The sequence below is a fragment of the Hipposideros armiger genome, unplaced genomic scaffold (genome assembly GCF_001890085.2).
Source record: "Hipposideros armiger isolate ML-2016 unplaced genomic scaffold, ASM189008v1 scaffold_66, whole genome shotgun sequence".
Lineage (NCBI taxonomy): Eukaryota > Metazoa > Chordata > Mammalia > Chiroptera > Hipposideridae > Hipposideros > Hipposideros armiger.
Genome location: NW_017731416.1, coordinates 3300562 through 3316263, shown reverse-complemented (window position 1 = coordinate 3316263; position 15702 = coordinate 3300562). Strand labels below are relative to the sequence as shown.

Genomic DNA, 15702 nt, shown 5'->3' with positions numbered 1-15702 from the left:
TTGGAGAAGAAAAAAAGAAAACATGAGCACTTTCCTCAAAGATTGAAATGCAAACACTTTCCATTATGTAGTAAGATAACACATGGCGGCCATAGCGTCTAGAGACAGGCCACAGTCTGACATGTGTGACCATGTTACGAGGCCAGTTCATGCCCACCTTATCAGGCCAGGGGAGGTCACCTAGAGTAGATGCAAGACCATGGCAGGCCCCCACCCAGGGCGGTGAGGGACTAAATGGAGGATAATTTCCAAAACTGGACTAGACTACGTGGCCAGGACAAGTGGGGTGCATGCTTGCCAGACCAACCCCCGACTACCTCTGTGGGGCATGCTAAAAGTGCAGGCGTATTCCACGAAAATCAGAGACACACATCATCTGAGGCAACAATGCACAGATGCACGTGTAGGGACTGATGGGAAGGCTACATAAACATACCATGTTTATAGCAGTTTTGCTTAGCACATTGAACTGTACATGTCTCATAAAGAACACCACACTGAACATTAACATGTAATGTAATATCAATAAACCACTGATTGTGTATATTTGTCTATGTTCATGGCCATCTATCGTTTTCATAATACAGCAGGCTAATTCTGGTGCACAGGGATGCTGGGTTTGGCTCATCTAATGTTTTTGGTTCATGTGCTTTTTTATTATTATTATTGGTTAAATTAAAAAGGTATATATTTTAAATGAGCATTCTGAAAACTGTATCCAAATACCATATCAAGTTATTTCTTTGTTTCTTTTAGGTCCACATAGTTTTACAAAAGTGACTAAAAACTGAGAGATCTCATGCAAATTATTCAATATCTGGCTTCTCTTTTGAAACAGTCAGATTTAGAAACAAGGGGCCCTCTATTCCCAAAACTAACCAGGAGCAGAGCAGCGGCCATTCCACACAGGCCACTCTCCATTTTGCCCCGTCCCCACCACAGCCTGTCTTTCACCTACACTGAGGCCAACTGTCTTAGCCTTTATTATCACACTGGCATTGTTATTTTTCTTACTAATTCCAGAATTAAGAGGAACACATCTCTATTAAAAGTAGAAAAGTGAAACAGGTAAAGGGGCTTGTGTGTTTTTTGAACTGTTATGTTTTGATCATTAATATTACATGCATGGCTTCTGCTGGAATATGAAGTTTTTAACCTCTGACATCTAAATGCTAAAAATCGTAAAAATTTGTATACTTTTAATATGCTATTGATTATTCTTCCCTGAGTTCAACTATCCCAAATTTATAAATGTTAGGTTGTGTATGAAATCTTTCCACACAAAAATATTAAAACCATACAACTTCACACTACATATAACTCAAAAGTCTATGTCCTCAAAGCAGGAAAAAAATAAGCTTATTATTTCCTCTCATTTCAGGAGCCCCAAAATCTTACATTCAGTTTAAGTAAGTTGAATATTACTTGATGTAGGGTAGGGAGAGAAGAAATAAGCCCCAGCCTAAGGCACCTACATCCTCGTTTCCCTGAGCTTATGTTATGACACATACAGACGACTCAACAGTCATAACCAGCACCCAAAGGAGAAGGAAAGATGGTCAGAGAAGTTTTAACTGGCAACTAAGGAAATCAAGGTTCTTGGGACAATTTTTATGATAGAAAAACGAATCAACTGAATACAATACCTTGCCAGTCTAACCAGGCAAATTAATTAGCATCTTTTAGAAGAATTAGTGTAAGAATTAAGGAATTAAGATAGCAGGTAACTTACATATTTTTAAAGAACAAAATACATTAAAAATAAATTCTAAGGCCTGCCGAGTAACTCAGTTGGTTAAAAGCTCGCACAGAGTGTGAGCTCTGAGCAACAGGGTCCCCGGTTCCATTCACGGCCTGAGCTGAGCAGCCATTGAGCTGCCAACAGGTGGCAGGATGGCTCAGCTATTAAAAAAATTTAAAAATAAATAAATAAATAAATTTTATTGCTCAGGAGGGCTAAAGAAGTTGGAAGACCTTAATTCTTTAGCAAGATTGTATTTACTCAAATCGTAACTACATTAAGAACTTTGAGGTTTATTTAAATATATCAGCCAAAAAGCATTTATCGTATTACCTAAATTTTCTTTAAACGTATCTAATTAGCATATCTCATTGCCTTATTTCACGGTATTCAAAAACAATCCTCACCTTCTCCCTGTCTTTGGCCTTGCTTTTCCCTTTGAAGTCCGTGGCCTCTCCAATTTCATCAAGGACTGCCGCAGGCTCTCCTCAGTATAGGCAAGATACACGTGGGAAAGGTCCACTTCAAAGGGCTAAGAAAAGGAAGCACACACCAGATACTCTTAGGGGAAGAAGTTAAATCAAATTTGGGGAAAGATTTAAAATACTAAATAAATTCCTAGAAAAAAGCCACAGAAGACAAGACCAAATAAATGTCTAAAGATTATCTTCTTCTAATGCCCTTTATCTCAAATGTATTCACCAAGGGTTGGTGAATAAGCCCTGACACACTATAAATTCCTTAGTAGTAGAGAAAAACTGCTGCTGTTCTCCCTAAAGCTGTATTTCTTACAGCTTTAAAAGGGACTGGTTTTGGGGCCGGCCAAGTGGCGCGCTGGTAAAGAGCTGGCTTGGGACGCCAGAGGGCCCCGGTTCGGATCCCACATATGAGGGCCAGTGACACTGCCCTCCACAGCTAAGATGCTGAACAGCAGCTCGACCTGGAGCTGGGCTGCCATGAGTCGCCAGCGACGGCGTAGGCTGCAGCCCCTGTGGCAGTGGGTTGCCATGGGCTACCGTATGTAGCCAGCAGCCAGCAGCCATAGCCAGCAGCCAGCGTGAGCGGCCAGCAGCCGCAGTGAGCGGCCGTCCAGAAGCCGGCGACTGATCTGCCTCGCCTGGGAAGAGCGCAATGATGGTGCCAACTTGGGCCAGGGAAGCAACGTCCTCCACAACTAGACTGAAGAACAAAACGACATCAACTTGTCTGTTCCCCTTCCCCCAATTCCCCAGCACTGTTCCCATCTCCCCAATTCCCCAAAAAAAATCTTAAAAAAAAAAAAAAAGGGACTGCCTTTGAAAAGAACATTCTAGTCTCTGACCATATCCCCATGACGCAGAAAGGTGGTAAAGGGTGACTCTGACAATGACTCCATGCCACTCCCGGGGCAGAAAGAAGCCTGCCATCCCGACTGAAGGTGAGCAGAACTGTCCTAGTAATCACTCCATCCTAGAGCTTCTATTCCCCAAAGATTAGCCAATTAATAGACATCATGTTGATAACACAGTGACCCACATTCCTATAAAGAAACAACTAATTAAAAAAAAAGCACTCTTACATCTTTCTCTTTTTTATCAGGAACTGGAGTCTGCTTCCTCATGTTATTTCCTGTGTAGGCAACACATTTCTCAAAAAAAGGAAAAAAAGAGGCAGAGAACAATTGTCTTAATTAGCAATGAATACTTTGCTAGTGAAAAAGTTTATTCACAAATAAGCAAATCACTATGAGACATGCTGATGTTACAGGCATAAAACATGATCTGAATGCTGGAACAGAATGGGACTTAGGGGTCCTTCAGTCCTATGTAGCCCTGGCCTACACCATTTCCACTGAAAACTCTGTGTGTTATAACATAGTTAATCAGAAAAACATCTTATCCGCCCTACTGGATTCTCATCTGATCCCTCCTCTGAACCACTTTTCTCCTTGTGAAAGCCAGCTAAATTTACAGTCCACAGGAAGTACTCTGCAAGTATTTCATGAAAGGATGAAGGTAATACTCACTAGCTGCCACTCTCCTATGTCTTCATTCCAATGGACATAGTTTTCAATCATTTCCTTTCAAAAGAGTCAAAGATAGTCTAATTTTAACATTTAATAACATCTAAAATACTGAAAAATATTCATGAAACTAAAATCTTAACACATTAAAAAGAAAAAGTTGTCTCAAAACGTTATATACTGCATGATATACTTTTAATAAATTAAAAAAATATATGCTTTTAAGAAATACATGTAGATGCAATTAAACTATATAAAGTAAAAAGCAAGGAAATGGAGAACTTAGGACTCGGGATGACGGTTACCCTGAGCTGGAAGAGACAAACAGCTGGAAGAAGGGAGAGGGAACTATTTGATTGGAAGCAGGTTACTGTCATGGGCAAAGCTTTTGTTTGGGGTGATGAGTTCACCACAAAATAACTAACTAAATCAAAGCAGGCCATCGAAGGACCAATAAGGGGAGTGTACCAAGAACCTGAGATTAATTCTGTCCACTTGAGGTCCAAAGGAAAAAAACACTGAGGCTTATTTTCAGACAAAACCAACATAGAGATTCAAAATAAATTTTTTTAAATATTTCAAGTTTACTAAATATACCGGAAAGAGGAAAATTTTGAGTAAAGAAAAATAGAGACTGAGATTTTTAAATTATACTATCATTAAGAATTAGCATCCATCTGGCGATAGATAATAGTGGTGGTTGTACAACACTGTGAGTATACTTCATGTCACCGAACTGTACTCTTAAAAATAGTTAAAATGGTCAGTTTCATGTTGCGTATATTTTTTCCCACACACAGAATTAGCATCCATAAGCAGAAAGGAAAAGCACAGGAATCCTGCTTATTCTACTTACAGGATAAAGGTCATTGAATGGATAAATAGGGCCTATACCTTGGTTCGACTGCACTTACAGTAAGTCCTCACTTAACATCATCAATAGATTCTTGGAAAATGAGACTTTAAGCAAAACGGGGTATAAAGAAACCAGTTTTACCACAGACTAATTGATATAAACAAGAGTTAAGTTTCTACGGCATATTTCTGGTCACAAAAAAAAAAAATCACCAAATTTCTAAATAAAGACCCTGAACACCTAATATTGAACATTGAAATAAATGTGAGCTATACATACATTTACAAAAGATTGATAAGGGCCAGCCGAGTAGCACGTTGGTTAAAAGCTGGCTTGGGACGCCAGAGCGCCCCAGTTCGGATCCCACATATGAGGGCCAGTGACACTGCCCTCTACAGCTAAGATGCTAAACAACAGCTCAAAACTTGGAGCTGGGCTGCGGTTGAGTCGCTGGCAACAGTGTAGGCTGCAGCCCCTGCTGCAGTAGGTTGTCATGGGCTACCATGTGTAGCCAGCAGCCAGCATGAGCGGCCAGCAGCCACCGTGAGCGGCCGTCCAGAAGCCGGCGACTGATCTACCTTGCCCGGGAAGAGCGCAATGATGGTGCCAACTTGGGCCGGTGAAGCAACTCCACAACTAGACTGAAGAACAAAAGGACAGCTACTTGTCTGTTCCCCTTCCCCCAATTCCTCAGCACTGTTCCCAACCCCCCAATTCCCCAATAAAAAATCTTAAAAAAAAAAGATTGATAAAACCAAGTAAGATAATTCTTTTCCAACCCACTCACCCTAGTTCAGAGAAATATATTCGCAGGTGGCTGGAGCCTGTCTTAGAAGCTCAGGGTAAAGGGAGGGACCACCCTGGACCAGACGCCCTTCCCTCAGAGGGGGAAGACACTCAGTCTGGGACAATTTAGACACACCAATTCACCTCATGTGCACATCTTTGAGGTGTGGAAAAAAACCAGAGGACCTGGAAAAACCCACACAGACACTGGGAGACATGCAAACTCCACAGACAGTGTTCCCAGCTGGGAATCAATTTTTTTTTTAAAGATTTTATTGGGGAATTGGGGGAGGGAAGTGTTGGGGAATTGGGGGAAGGGGAACAGACAAGTTGTTGTCCTTTTGTTCTTCAGTCTAGTTGTGGAGGACGTTGCTTCACTGGCCCAAGTTGCTATTATCATTGTGTCTTCCCGGGTGAGGCAGTCGCTCACTGGCCTTTGGACGGCCGCTCACGGTGGCTCATGGCAGCTCACGCCAGCTGCTAGCCAGCCACACTGCAGCGTACGCCATCACCAGCGACTCATGGCAGCCCAGCTCCAGGTTGAACTGTTGTTCACCTTCTTAGCTGTAGAGGGCAGCATCACTGGCCCTCATGTGGGATCCGAACCAGGGCCCTGCTGCTCAGAGCTGGTGTCCCAAGCCAACTCTTAACCAATGTGCCACTCAGCCGGCCCTGGGAATCAATTTTTTTTCTCATCAATGTTATAACAAAATCACACTGAATGAAATGACGTTATTGAGGACATGCTATACATGAATCTGGATTCCTCCAAAGGGCTAAGAAATTCTTATTTAGATACTTGGGTGCAGAAACAGAGAATTATGTATCAAATTAACAGCTTAAGTGAAATGTGATGGCATTACTTCAAGAAAATTTTATCATCATCAACTGAAGTGTAAATACTTAGCACCAATTAAGTGAAAAACTATATTTCCTTACTCCTTAACTCCAGCCAAGTGACCTAGTATCTAGGTAGGAGAACGTCACTCTTACCTGATAATCCTGAGGTATAAAGTTATCGATAATGAGCATCTGAAGTCGTAGCTCCCTGCTAAGTTGTCGAATGTTCTCCAGCAGGCCTTCAATTTCCCTCTGGTGTTCCTGTTGGAGATCAGCCATCTACGAGAAAATCAGTGAAAATACTAAGGACAAACAAGATTTTAAATAAGAAACAGTTTCGTCTGATAGGGCACTGCTCTAAGAGGCCCTGGAAGGGCTCACTCAGTTCTTTCACAGAAACAATGGACAGAGTGACACTATCGCTGTCTGCTGTTCCATGTTAGTAGTTAAAGTTAAACAATTTAGCTTAATAGCTAAAATCAAAAATTTCACATAAGGAAAACATTTTATTTCTTTAAAATTGTAAGCCCACATTATCATTCCTTTAGGATTCTTAATCATACTTAAAGGAATTCTTTTTAAAAAATTCAGAACTACATTAGTAGGAAATTTCTAAGAGACCAACCTCTGACTTTGCAGCCATCAGCATAGTCCAAACTTTCTTTAATTTCTTGGTCTTTCCCTGTGCTTCCTCTTGCAAACTGGTATATTTTTCTTCAATATCCAAGCGTTCTTGCTATGACAAAAATTGATAAACTTCAAAATAATCTTCATTAAATCACAAATTTAATTATTTAACACATGATATAAATGTTTAGCAATTATATCTTCAAAGCAACCCAGAGATCTACTTTAAAATTTTACTAAGGGTACAGGTATTTAGCTTTTTGGTAGAAAAGCTAAAACCTTAGGCAAAGAGTCAACCAGAACCAAAAAGTCACACCACCTCTTTTTCCTCGAGTTCTCTGCGGAGTTGCTCAGCTCTCTTCCTCCTTTCTTCCAGTTCCATATTAGATTCTTCAAGGAGTTTCTCTTGTTCCTCGGCTTTTGCCAGCAAATCAACACCCCCAACAATCACCTTCTTCTCCAGAGCAGATAATTTCTCTAGCAAAGACTGATGCTCCTGTCTGTTGATTAAAATGAGAGCACTCTATATCCATCAATTATCTACTAATCTATCAATATCATTTCCCAAAATCTAACAAGAATTTGTATGCAAAATTTCAAAATAGGAATACAATTATGTAACATCTCTATCAAATTATACCACTGGGTAGTATTAATTTATGATTTAATCTGTAACTAATTCAAATTCACTGGTATATTTTCCTCCCTCACAGAGGGGAAATAATCAAAACAGGTATAATTTTTAGAAATACAATATATTCAATAAAACCTCCTATCCAAAAATAGCTACTCTGGAGACAAAAATCAAGCTTTTAATTACTATTCAATTTTCTTGCTTATACAGCCTATGAAAAATAGCAGAAATTTAAATCACAAATCCGTCTCAATTCAGTAGTACTCACTGGGCCTTAAGAAGATCTTTTTCCCGTTTCTCTAATTCAGCTCTAGCCTTGTTTCTTTCCTCTTCTTCCATGTCGAGCTTTGTTTCAAGTGCTTTTCTCTCCTCATCAATTTTTGCTTGCATTTCAACCATCTTATCAGGGGAAACTTTCTTTTTACCTATTTGAGTCATTTAATTGCAACAATCACTTTAGAGTCAGTGCTTCAGACTTGAACAAATTATCTTCATTTTTATAAAAGTTGCATTCCCCAATAACATAAAATCAAATATCAACATTTTAAGGAAATCAAATAAATAATATGTTTATGTTCCTAGAAGAACTTTTTAACTAACTGCTAAATTCAAACTGTTGTTCCAATTGTGCCATGATAACTAAGAACAAAAGTAAGTGAAAGAGAAGCAAAACGGATGAGCAGGAAATAAAAGAGATTAACAAGAAAGCCAAATAAATTAAAAAAGCAAAGATCGGTATGTCCCTAAATAACATGTATGGTCAAAAAAATCAATATGATTTTTTAGTTACTTTTTTCTGATAACCAAGTACAAAATTAAGCGGCTCTCAAAATACCTCCCCAAAACTTAAGTGAATAAGCAAAAGTCACACATAGGTATAAAATGAACACATAAAAATATCAGGCAGAACTTATAGCAAATAGTTTTTAATATATTCTTTAGTGTTTATAAAATTTTTGTGGTTACCAGAGGCTAAGTGGGAAGGGGGATGGTAGAAGAGGCTAAAAGGGGGTCAGATACATAGTGATGGAAGGAGAACTGACTCTGTCTGGGTGGTGAATACATAAATCAATACACAGATGATGTATTATAGAATTGTACACTTGAAGCCTATATAGTTTTGTTGACCATTGTCACCCCAATAAATTTTAATTAAAAAATTAAAAAAACTTTTGTTTAATAAAATTACTTGATTTAATTTAATAGTATATTTTTAAAGGAAAAAAACTCTATACTAATTATATAACAGTTATATAGTAATTAACCAGGCACTTTATAGTTGCTAAGCTGTCATGATATATCACACCTTAAATAAATAACTAAAATAACCTATTATGTCAAACACAGGATCCTAAATCTCCCTAAGTCAGAAAGAACATGACAAGTGTCAAATATAAATAGAAATACTACAAAATAAAAAAGCTGGAAATACAGCATCCAATTAATTATTTTGGTTATAATATCTATTAGAGTGCTTTATATAACAAATAATAGTATAAAAAATGTTAAATTGTTACAAATAAATAGTATCCAATAAAAGTTTACTGAATGAACTTCAAAATCATGAAATTAAAATGAAAAATAAAAAAGAAAATAGACACACTAGCATATTAAACTGGTTATGAAACTGAATCAAAGATAATTCATTTCTGGTAATACAATTTCTTTGAAGCATACTTTCCTTCAGAAAAACAATCAAGCTTTTCGTAGAATTGATCTGAGGCTCTTCTGAAAGTTTTCTGTCATTCTTAACTTCCTTCCCAAAGGACCACAGAAGAGTGTAAACCAGAAGACTTTATAAATTGTTAATGTCTCCACCCAAAAGCTAACCCTTCCTGCTAACGAGAAAAGAGAGCTGAAAAATAATGATGATGGAGATATATATCTGAACATATTGTCTTTCAGGAACCATGAGACAAAGAATCATTCATAGGTTTTAATTCTTTAGGATAAAATTATATAAAAAACCCCCAAAGGTTTCAAATATATTATCCTTCGATTCTATAGAAACATAAGTCCAAAGCAAACTTAAGCCACGAGACAAATAAATAAAAGAGTAAATAAAAGCGCTGATCCAAGTTCATGCTTTGGTGTGGTGTGATTCATTGCATTCCAAAAGTCAGGATGTAGACCTGATTCTGTTGGCTTTTTTGGCAGTCACCTGTACTGAATGTTCTGAATTACATACACTGTTAAAAAATATTTTAGAAAAATAATCTAATCCCTATTCCCAATGACTTCCTAGAAAGAATTTCCCATCGGTAATACTATTTCTTAGAAATTTGAGGGGGAAAAGTATAAATTCAGGTACAAAGTAAGCACATGCATAATAAATTATAACTTCCTTTCCACTTCAGAATTACAAATATTTTTTTAAAATGGCAAATATGTTAAGACAAAAAAAAAAACTGTATATGTGAGGACATGGATACTAATGGTATACAGGAAATGATCTGATGAACACATGTACATTAATTATTTTAGGCTTCTAGGGTTCTAATTGTTTTGTTAACAGTTAAAAACATCCAGATTCCAAACCCATTAAGAGGCAGTAAAATAAATAGATTTTATATGTAGAAATACAAAAGCATATGCCTAATGATAAATGACTACAATGCCTAAATTGCATTAGTTATTCAAAACCATTCAGGTAATATTTTCAAACTGATGTTTTGGCAGCAAAGATTTTATTGTGCTGTGGTAACACTTCATAAAGATGACCATGCATATATAGCTAGGTTCAGTTTCAAAAGTCCAATATGTCAGTAACATATTATTACCAGAATTACTCTGATAAATCATTACATTTCTCCCCAAATAATATTTTAAGCTAAATATAAATATATGCCAACTCTCCTAACCAGGCACTTAAAAATGTGGCAATGTAAAAGTCACTTTTACATTGATTTTTTTAAAATCTTAACCAAACCAACCAAACAAAAAAATGCTTCTTCTTCTAATACTGCATGATAGAATTTAGCATAAAATTTCAGATAAATAAATCTAAAAGAAAAATGTTAATGTCAGAGTAATTAAGCCAAACAGGAATAATGATATTTGTAATTGCCCTATGCCATGTGTTCTATCCAAAACTATAAAAGTGAACTTTGGCAAGGTGAACTTAAAGGGAAGAATCTCAGAGACGTGTTAATTGAGTTAACTTCATTTTCATTTCATAAGCACCCATGGGCATAAGGAACCAGGCATTTGATTCTTCTATTTAAAAAAAAGGGGGGGGAAATGCTTAAATGTGAAATCATTTATATTTGTATTTCCAAAATTTGGCTTAATGAGTCTTTAGGAATTTTGGAAAAAAGATTATGCCATCTGGTTTTGGTGGTATATTTGTTTTTATCTGTTTTATTAATTAAATTAGGTCTAACACATCCTGTGTGCTTGACACCACCAACCTAATAGTTCTGAATTGTTCCCCTAAAAATATAATTTGGAAACAAGAATGTTCCTAATATCTTCCTCAATAAAAACTGAAATAAATTTTTTAAGAATTGAGGAGAAAAAAGGAAGTTTTTTTTTTAAAAACTAAAGTTGTATTTTTAAATACAAAAGATGAATACTTACCTTGTAAAAAATATTAAATTTTAAAAATGTAATATAGTTAAGTGACAAAATTCTTTTAAATTTAAATAATTGTACCACGTGGAGTGCAAATCAATCACACCAACCTGCTTGATCTTTCAATAAGAAGTAGTAAGCAAATCGTAGACAGGAAGCATATGCACAGAGATGAGGAGGAAAAAAAGAAAAACATTATTTCTTATGTAAAACAAAGAAAAATGTATATTAGCATTTATTTGTAGTTTAAGTATAGAAATAAATCAAACCATTATCAAAACTGAAACAGAGCAGTTTTATGTAAAAAGTAAAGCATATTCAACACAATGTACAATAATGTAAGCAGATAACAAGATTAATTTAGACTGAGATTACAATTCAATGTCAAGGGCTCACACTGACTCCCAAACTCCTGCAATATAACAAACAGTTCAGCACCATGTGGGTATAATAACGGCAGACATGGAATTGGGAACCTGCTAAGACCTGGGGAGTATTCTAAAAGAGTAAAACAGAAAATGACGCCAATTTTAAAAATTAATAAGTTAAAAGTAGTAAAAGTCACGTTGTCCATTTTCAAAATTTCCCAATTCAATGTTCTTCCAATATAAGGATCTGTTACAGGTGTGCCTCCCTTTAAGAAAATCCAACCCCCCAACCTCAATCCCAAATTAGATTAATTTGCAGTGATTATGTGATTAACAAAAGGATTTATTCAATGAAGAATTTTTAAAGGCAGCAAGTTCTCCCAATACATTTGATTTTCAACTTGATGTATAAGCAATTTTTTTCAGAAAAAACATTTGTGCACAAAGTGAAGTACACCTGTATAATAAACTTGCATTCAATCTATTAGTAGGTTGTTAAGGATAATTATAATAATGATGCTATAGAAGTAAATGATCAATTGATGATTCAAGCAAAGGACACCTGAAAAAAGGGCATTCGTGTTTTTAAAGGGGAAAGTACATACAAGTTACACACAGCAACCACATGCTGGGGCCACCTTATCTCTCCACTTTACCAGCACACTCACATCACAACAAGAAACTTAATGCTATGAGCTAGGTACACAAATAGTGACTAAAACTGCTTAAACTGAAGAAAGTACAACTCATTTCATAACATACTTTCATATAATTAGTCTTTAAGGATTAAGGTAAGTTTTAAAGAAAATTAAATTAGAATGCCTCCCACTCAGATATTTTCTTGTATTTCGTAGTTTAAATACAAAATAATACCTCAATATTTCTAAAGCAATTTCATGTATTTTATGTTATCCTCTGAAATTAATTGTTTTGGTAAAATTTAAGAATTGTCAGTAGAGAAAACAATTCTTAATATTCTTGGAATTCCTCCTCTAGAAAGCCAAAAGCATAAAAATAACCACGTTTTCGCTATTAGTTTTGAAAGGTATGTCGATAATGCTTTAAAAGGCAGTAAGCTGCAATCTAGTACAAGAAAGCATCAATTTTCTTTCCTTCTGAAAACAAAATATAAATAAAATTAATAACTTTTCAATTTAATTAATTAAAATTTAAGAAAAAGACTTCAGATTTGAAATAAGTTGACAGATCCTGCATAAACAGTATTTTGTAGATCTGAATTCGCTAATCAAACCATAGAAAATTTCTTCAATCAGGTAATTTTGAAATAGAGATAAATGGCTATTTGATATAAAACACTATTCACTTTATCTTTACTTGTTTCAAACTTTACTTATTTTTTTATTTCGGAGCTTTTAATCTTAAGCTACCCTAAGAATAGGGCACCAAAGCGTAAAACGTTTACAACTGTAAGACATGTTATAATTGGCATTGGTATACTTCCAAATGTAATTTGGACTTTTAGAAATTCAGAATTTGTTATTACATGTCCCTTATACTGACTAGGATTAGAAATTTGACATGAAATATGAAAAGGAACGATAAGAATTATTCTTTTATACAGCTTACTAGCTCTCTTTACATTATCTCAATTGCGGAAGCATGAAATCTCTCTTCCATTGTCTCAAACATAAGCGTAAGCATATGTTTTAACAATTATGGGTAACTGGAAGCGATGAAGTGGGGGAAATCATCACATGCTCTGTTCTCCTGAGAAGTCCAACACGTATTCTGTAAATAATGGCAGGGAGCGGTGCAGCATTTCTCAAATGAAGCCCATGGGTTATGGAAAAGCCAAAGCTCTGTTAGAGGATTTAAGAGCTGCCACTCACTAGGCAAGAACTTATCCAGAGGTTTCTCTATGACAGAACATGTGGAGTCTGAGCTACTGCTGCTGCTACTGCCTGGAAGACAAAGACATGAGCCCAACGGGAACCACAGAAAAAGGAAACAAGAAAAGGAGCACATACACAGAGAAAAATTCAGTTCCAGAGATAGATAGAATTTTAAAGGACAATCAAGCTTTGTATTAAAGAACCAAAACTTACTTTCCCTTAAAACCAGTCTTGGTAGTCTAGCCAATATTCTCTAATAATAAAGCCATGCAGGGGAATTAGAAACTGTAATCCTTTAAGCGTCTACTGTGCGCAAACCCCACTATTCACCTAAAACATAGTAATTCAGAGGTTTGGAAGGACAAGAATAAAAACTCAGTAAGTCATTTTGGTGACATTTCAGTCTATTTAAACTATTTAGGTTGATAAGTTAAAGGAACTGAGTTTTAAAATTTAAGGTCTTGCACAATTAAAATTAGAGAAATGATCAACTGTCCTTCATTATAGACAGGTTGATTTGTCTCCAATTTCATTCTCCTCTAAAACATCAAATTATCAGATATAATCATGTATGTTTCAAAGTTTCATGGCAAAACTTTAAAGAGCTCAATGAACATTTAAAAATTTCTAAGCCTGAAAGGAAGGTATTTCTCTATTAAATGTTTTCACATATGATACAGTGCATTGTTTCTATTCAAAATTTTATTTTTAACAAATCTATTATCTGCTTTAGCTTTGAATAATTTTCCTTTGTGAAAAAAAAATAGGTATGAACACAAAACCATTTCTCTAAATCAGGGATTGGCAAAGATTTTCTGTGAAGGCACAGATAACAAGTATTTAGGTTTTGCGGCCCATACAGTCTCATATGAAAATAACCAGCCACAGACCATACATACACAAATGAGCATGACTGTTTAATAAAATTTTATTTACAAAAACAGGTGGTAGGCTGGATTTGGCTAGTAGGCTATTATTTTGCCAACTCTTGCTCTAAATCATGCTTTTCTTGTCCTTTGAAGTTACAAAATCTTCACAGTTTTAAATTTGGAACTCCTGATTAAGCAGTGATGGGTTTATTTTCAGCAAGATTATTTTAATAACACAAGCAAAATATGCACCAGCTTGAAAACAATGATCTACATTAATGGAAGAGAGTTCTGAAATAAATAAACATTTAGGGTAAAAAGATTTGAAATGTAGGTCATTATAATATGTCTCTCTCTTATGCATGTTATCTATATTTTTCTCACAATAAACACAGTCTTAATCCACACTTGGCAACGAATGCCCCATAACAGGGTGAGAATGAAAGTACATTTTATAAAGAAAAAATTAAAAATTACATTAAAAAAACAGAATCCTTATACAAATTTAGTATTTAAAAATTCAGTGACTTCTAAAGCCTAATCCTGCTTGAGAAAAACTTCACATTATCCTAATTTCCTAAAGTTTAGATTTCTAACACAGATGAAAGTTCCCCACATAAAATTAAAACCCTACATGAAAATTTTAAATGGTACATCCACTATCACAGATTTTTACAACTCTAAATTCTAAAAAAAACCTAGAACATACAGTATTCTAATTCAACTATAAGTACATCAATTTAAGAGGAAAAAATAATGCTAAGTTAACCAGGTATATGGCATACTTCCTCTGTTCCAATTGCTACCGAAACTAAATATAGCAAAATAATAGGCATGCACTCAACAGCCTTGGGAATATTAAACCGTCAGTAGGTAGCAATCCCAGTTAATTTCTAGAACTAAACAAGAGCTTACCCCTCCTTTTTTTCCTTTTCTCTCCATCTTCTCCAATTTCACCGTCTTCATCGTCATCCTCCTCTGACCCACTGATATCAGAGCCTGATATTTCTTCCCCTTGAATAGAAATTTAATACAATGACTATTATTCTGTACCAGGTCACTGACTATTTAGGAAATGCCTATATCAACTGTCTTCATTAAGTTTTTGTTGCCCTAAGCAAATTTTATATTAATATTCCTAGACAGTATATCAAATATGCTAACCTCAGAAATAGACATGATATAATGTACACAGAGGCTTATTTTTAAAGTTCCTGAAGAGAATTTAAATTCTGACCCATTTAAAATTTCAAATAATAAAGTACAGTTCTGGGGGGGGTGTAAATTACATGTTAGAGTCATTATTTCAGTCTTTTAAACATGTGATCACTTTTAGAGAGCATTTTCTCCTGTTTTCTGTTTAAGATTTTAAATAATTCATTCAACCTGTATTTTTTTTTTTTAAGATTTTTTATTGGGGAATTGGGGGGATGGGAACAGCGCTGGGGAATTAGGGGAAGGGTAACAGACAAGTTGCTGTTGTTTTGTTCTTCAGTCTAGTTGTGGAGGACGTTGCTTCACTGGCCCAAGTTGGCACCATCATTGCGCTCTTC

At 35.7% G+C, this 15702-nt stretch overlaps 1 protein-coding gene across 8 annotated transcripts in view; it reads right to left on the bottom strand.

Moving 5' to 3' along the window:
- The window catches only part of KIF3A (kinesin family member 3A), a 56259-nt gene that overhangs the window by 3032 nt on the left and 37525 nt on the right, over positions 1-15702 (bottom strand). For 3 of the 8 annotated variants that reach the window (XM_019642242.1, XM_019642240.1, XM_019642247.1), the window contains exons 9-18: positions 15065-15163; positions 13278-13349; positions 11170-11178; positions 7755-7911; positions 7172-7352; positions 6851-6961; positions 6379-6504; positions 3747-3800; positions 3300-3368; positions 2149-2273 (exon numbers count right to left, since the gene is read on the bottom strand). In XM_019642242.1, the coding sequence (XP_019497787.1) occupies positions 2149-2273; positions 3300-3368; positions 3747-3800; positions 6379-6504; positions 6851-6961; positions 7172-7352; positions 7755-7911; positions 11170-11178; positions 13278-13349; positions 15065-15163 (1003 nt within the window). The remainder of the gene's footprint in view (positions 1-2148; positions 2274-3299; positions 3369-3746; positions 3801-6378; positions 6505-6850; positions 6962-7171; positions 7353-7754; positions 7912-11169; positions 11179-13277; positions 13350-15064; positions 15164-15702) is intronic. The other 5 variants (XM_019642245.1, XM_019642243.1, XM_019642246.1 and 2 more) reach the window with 3 other exon arrangements.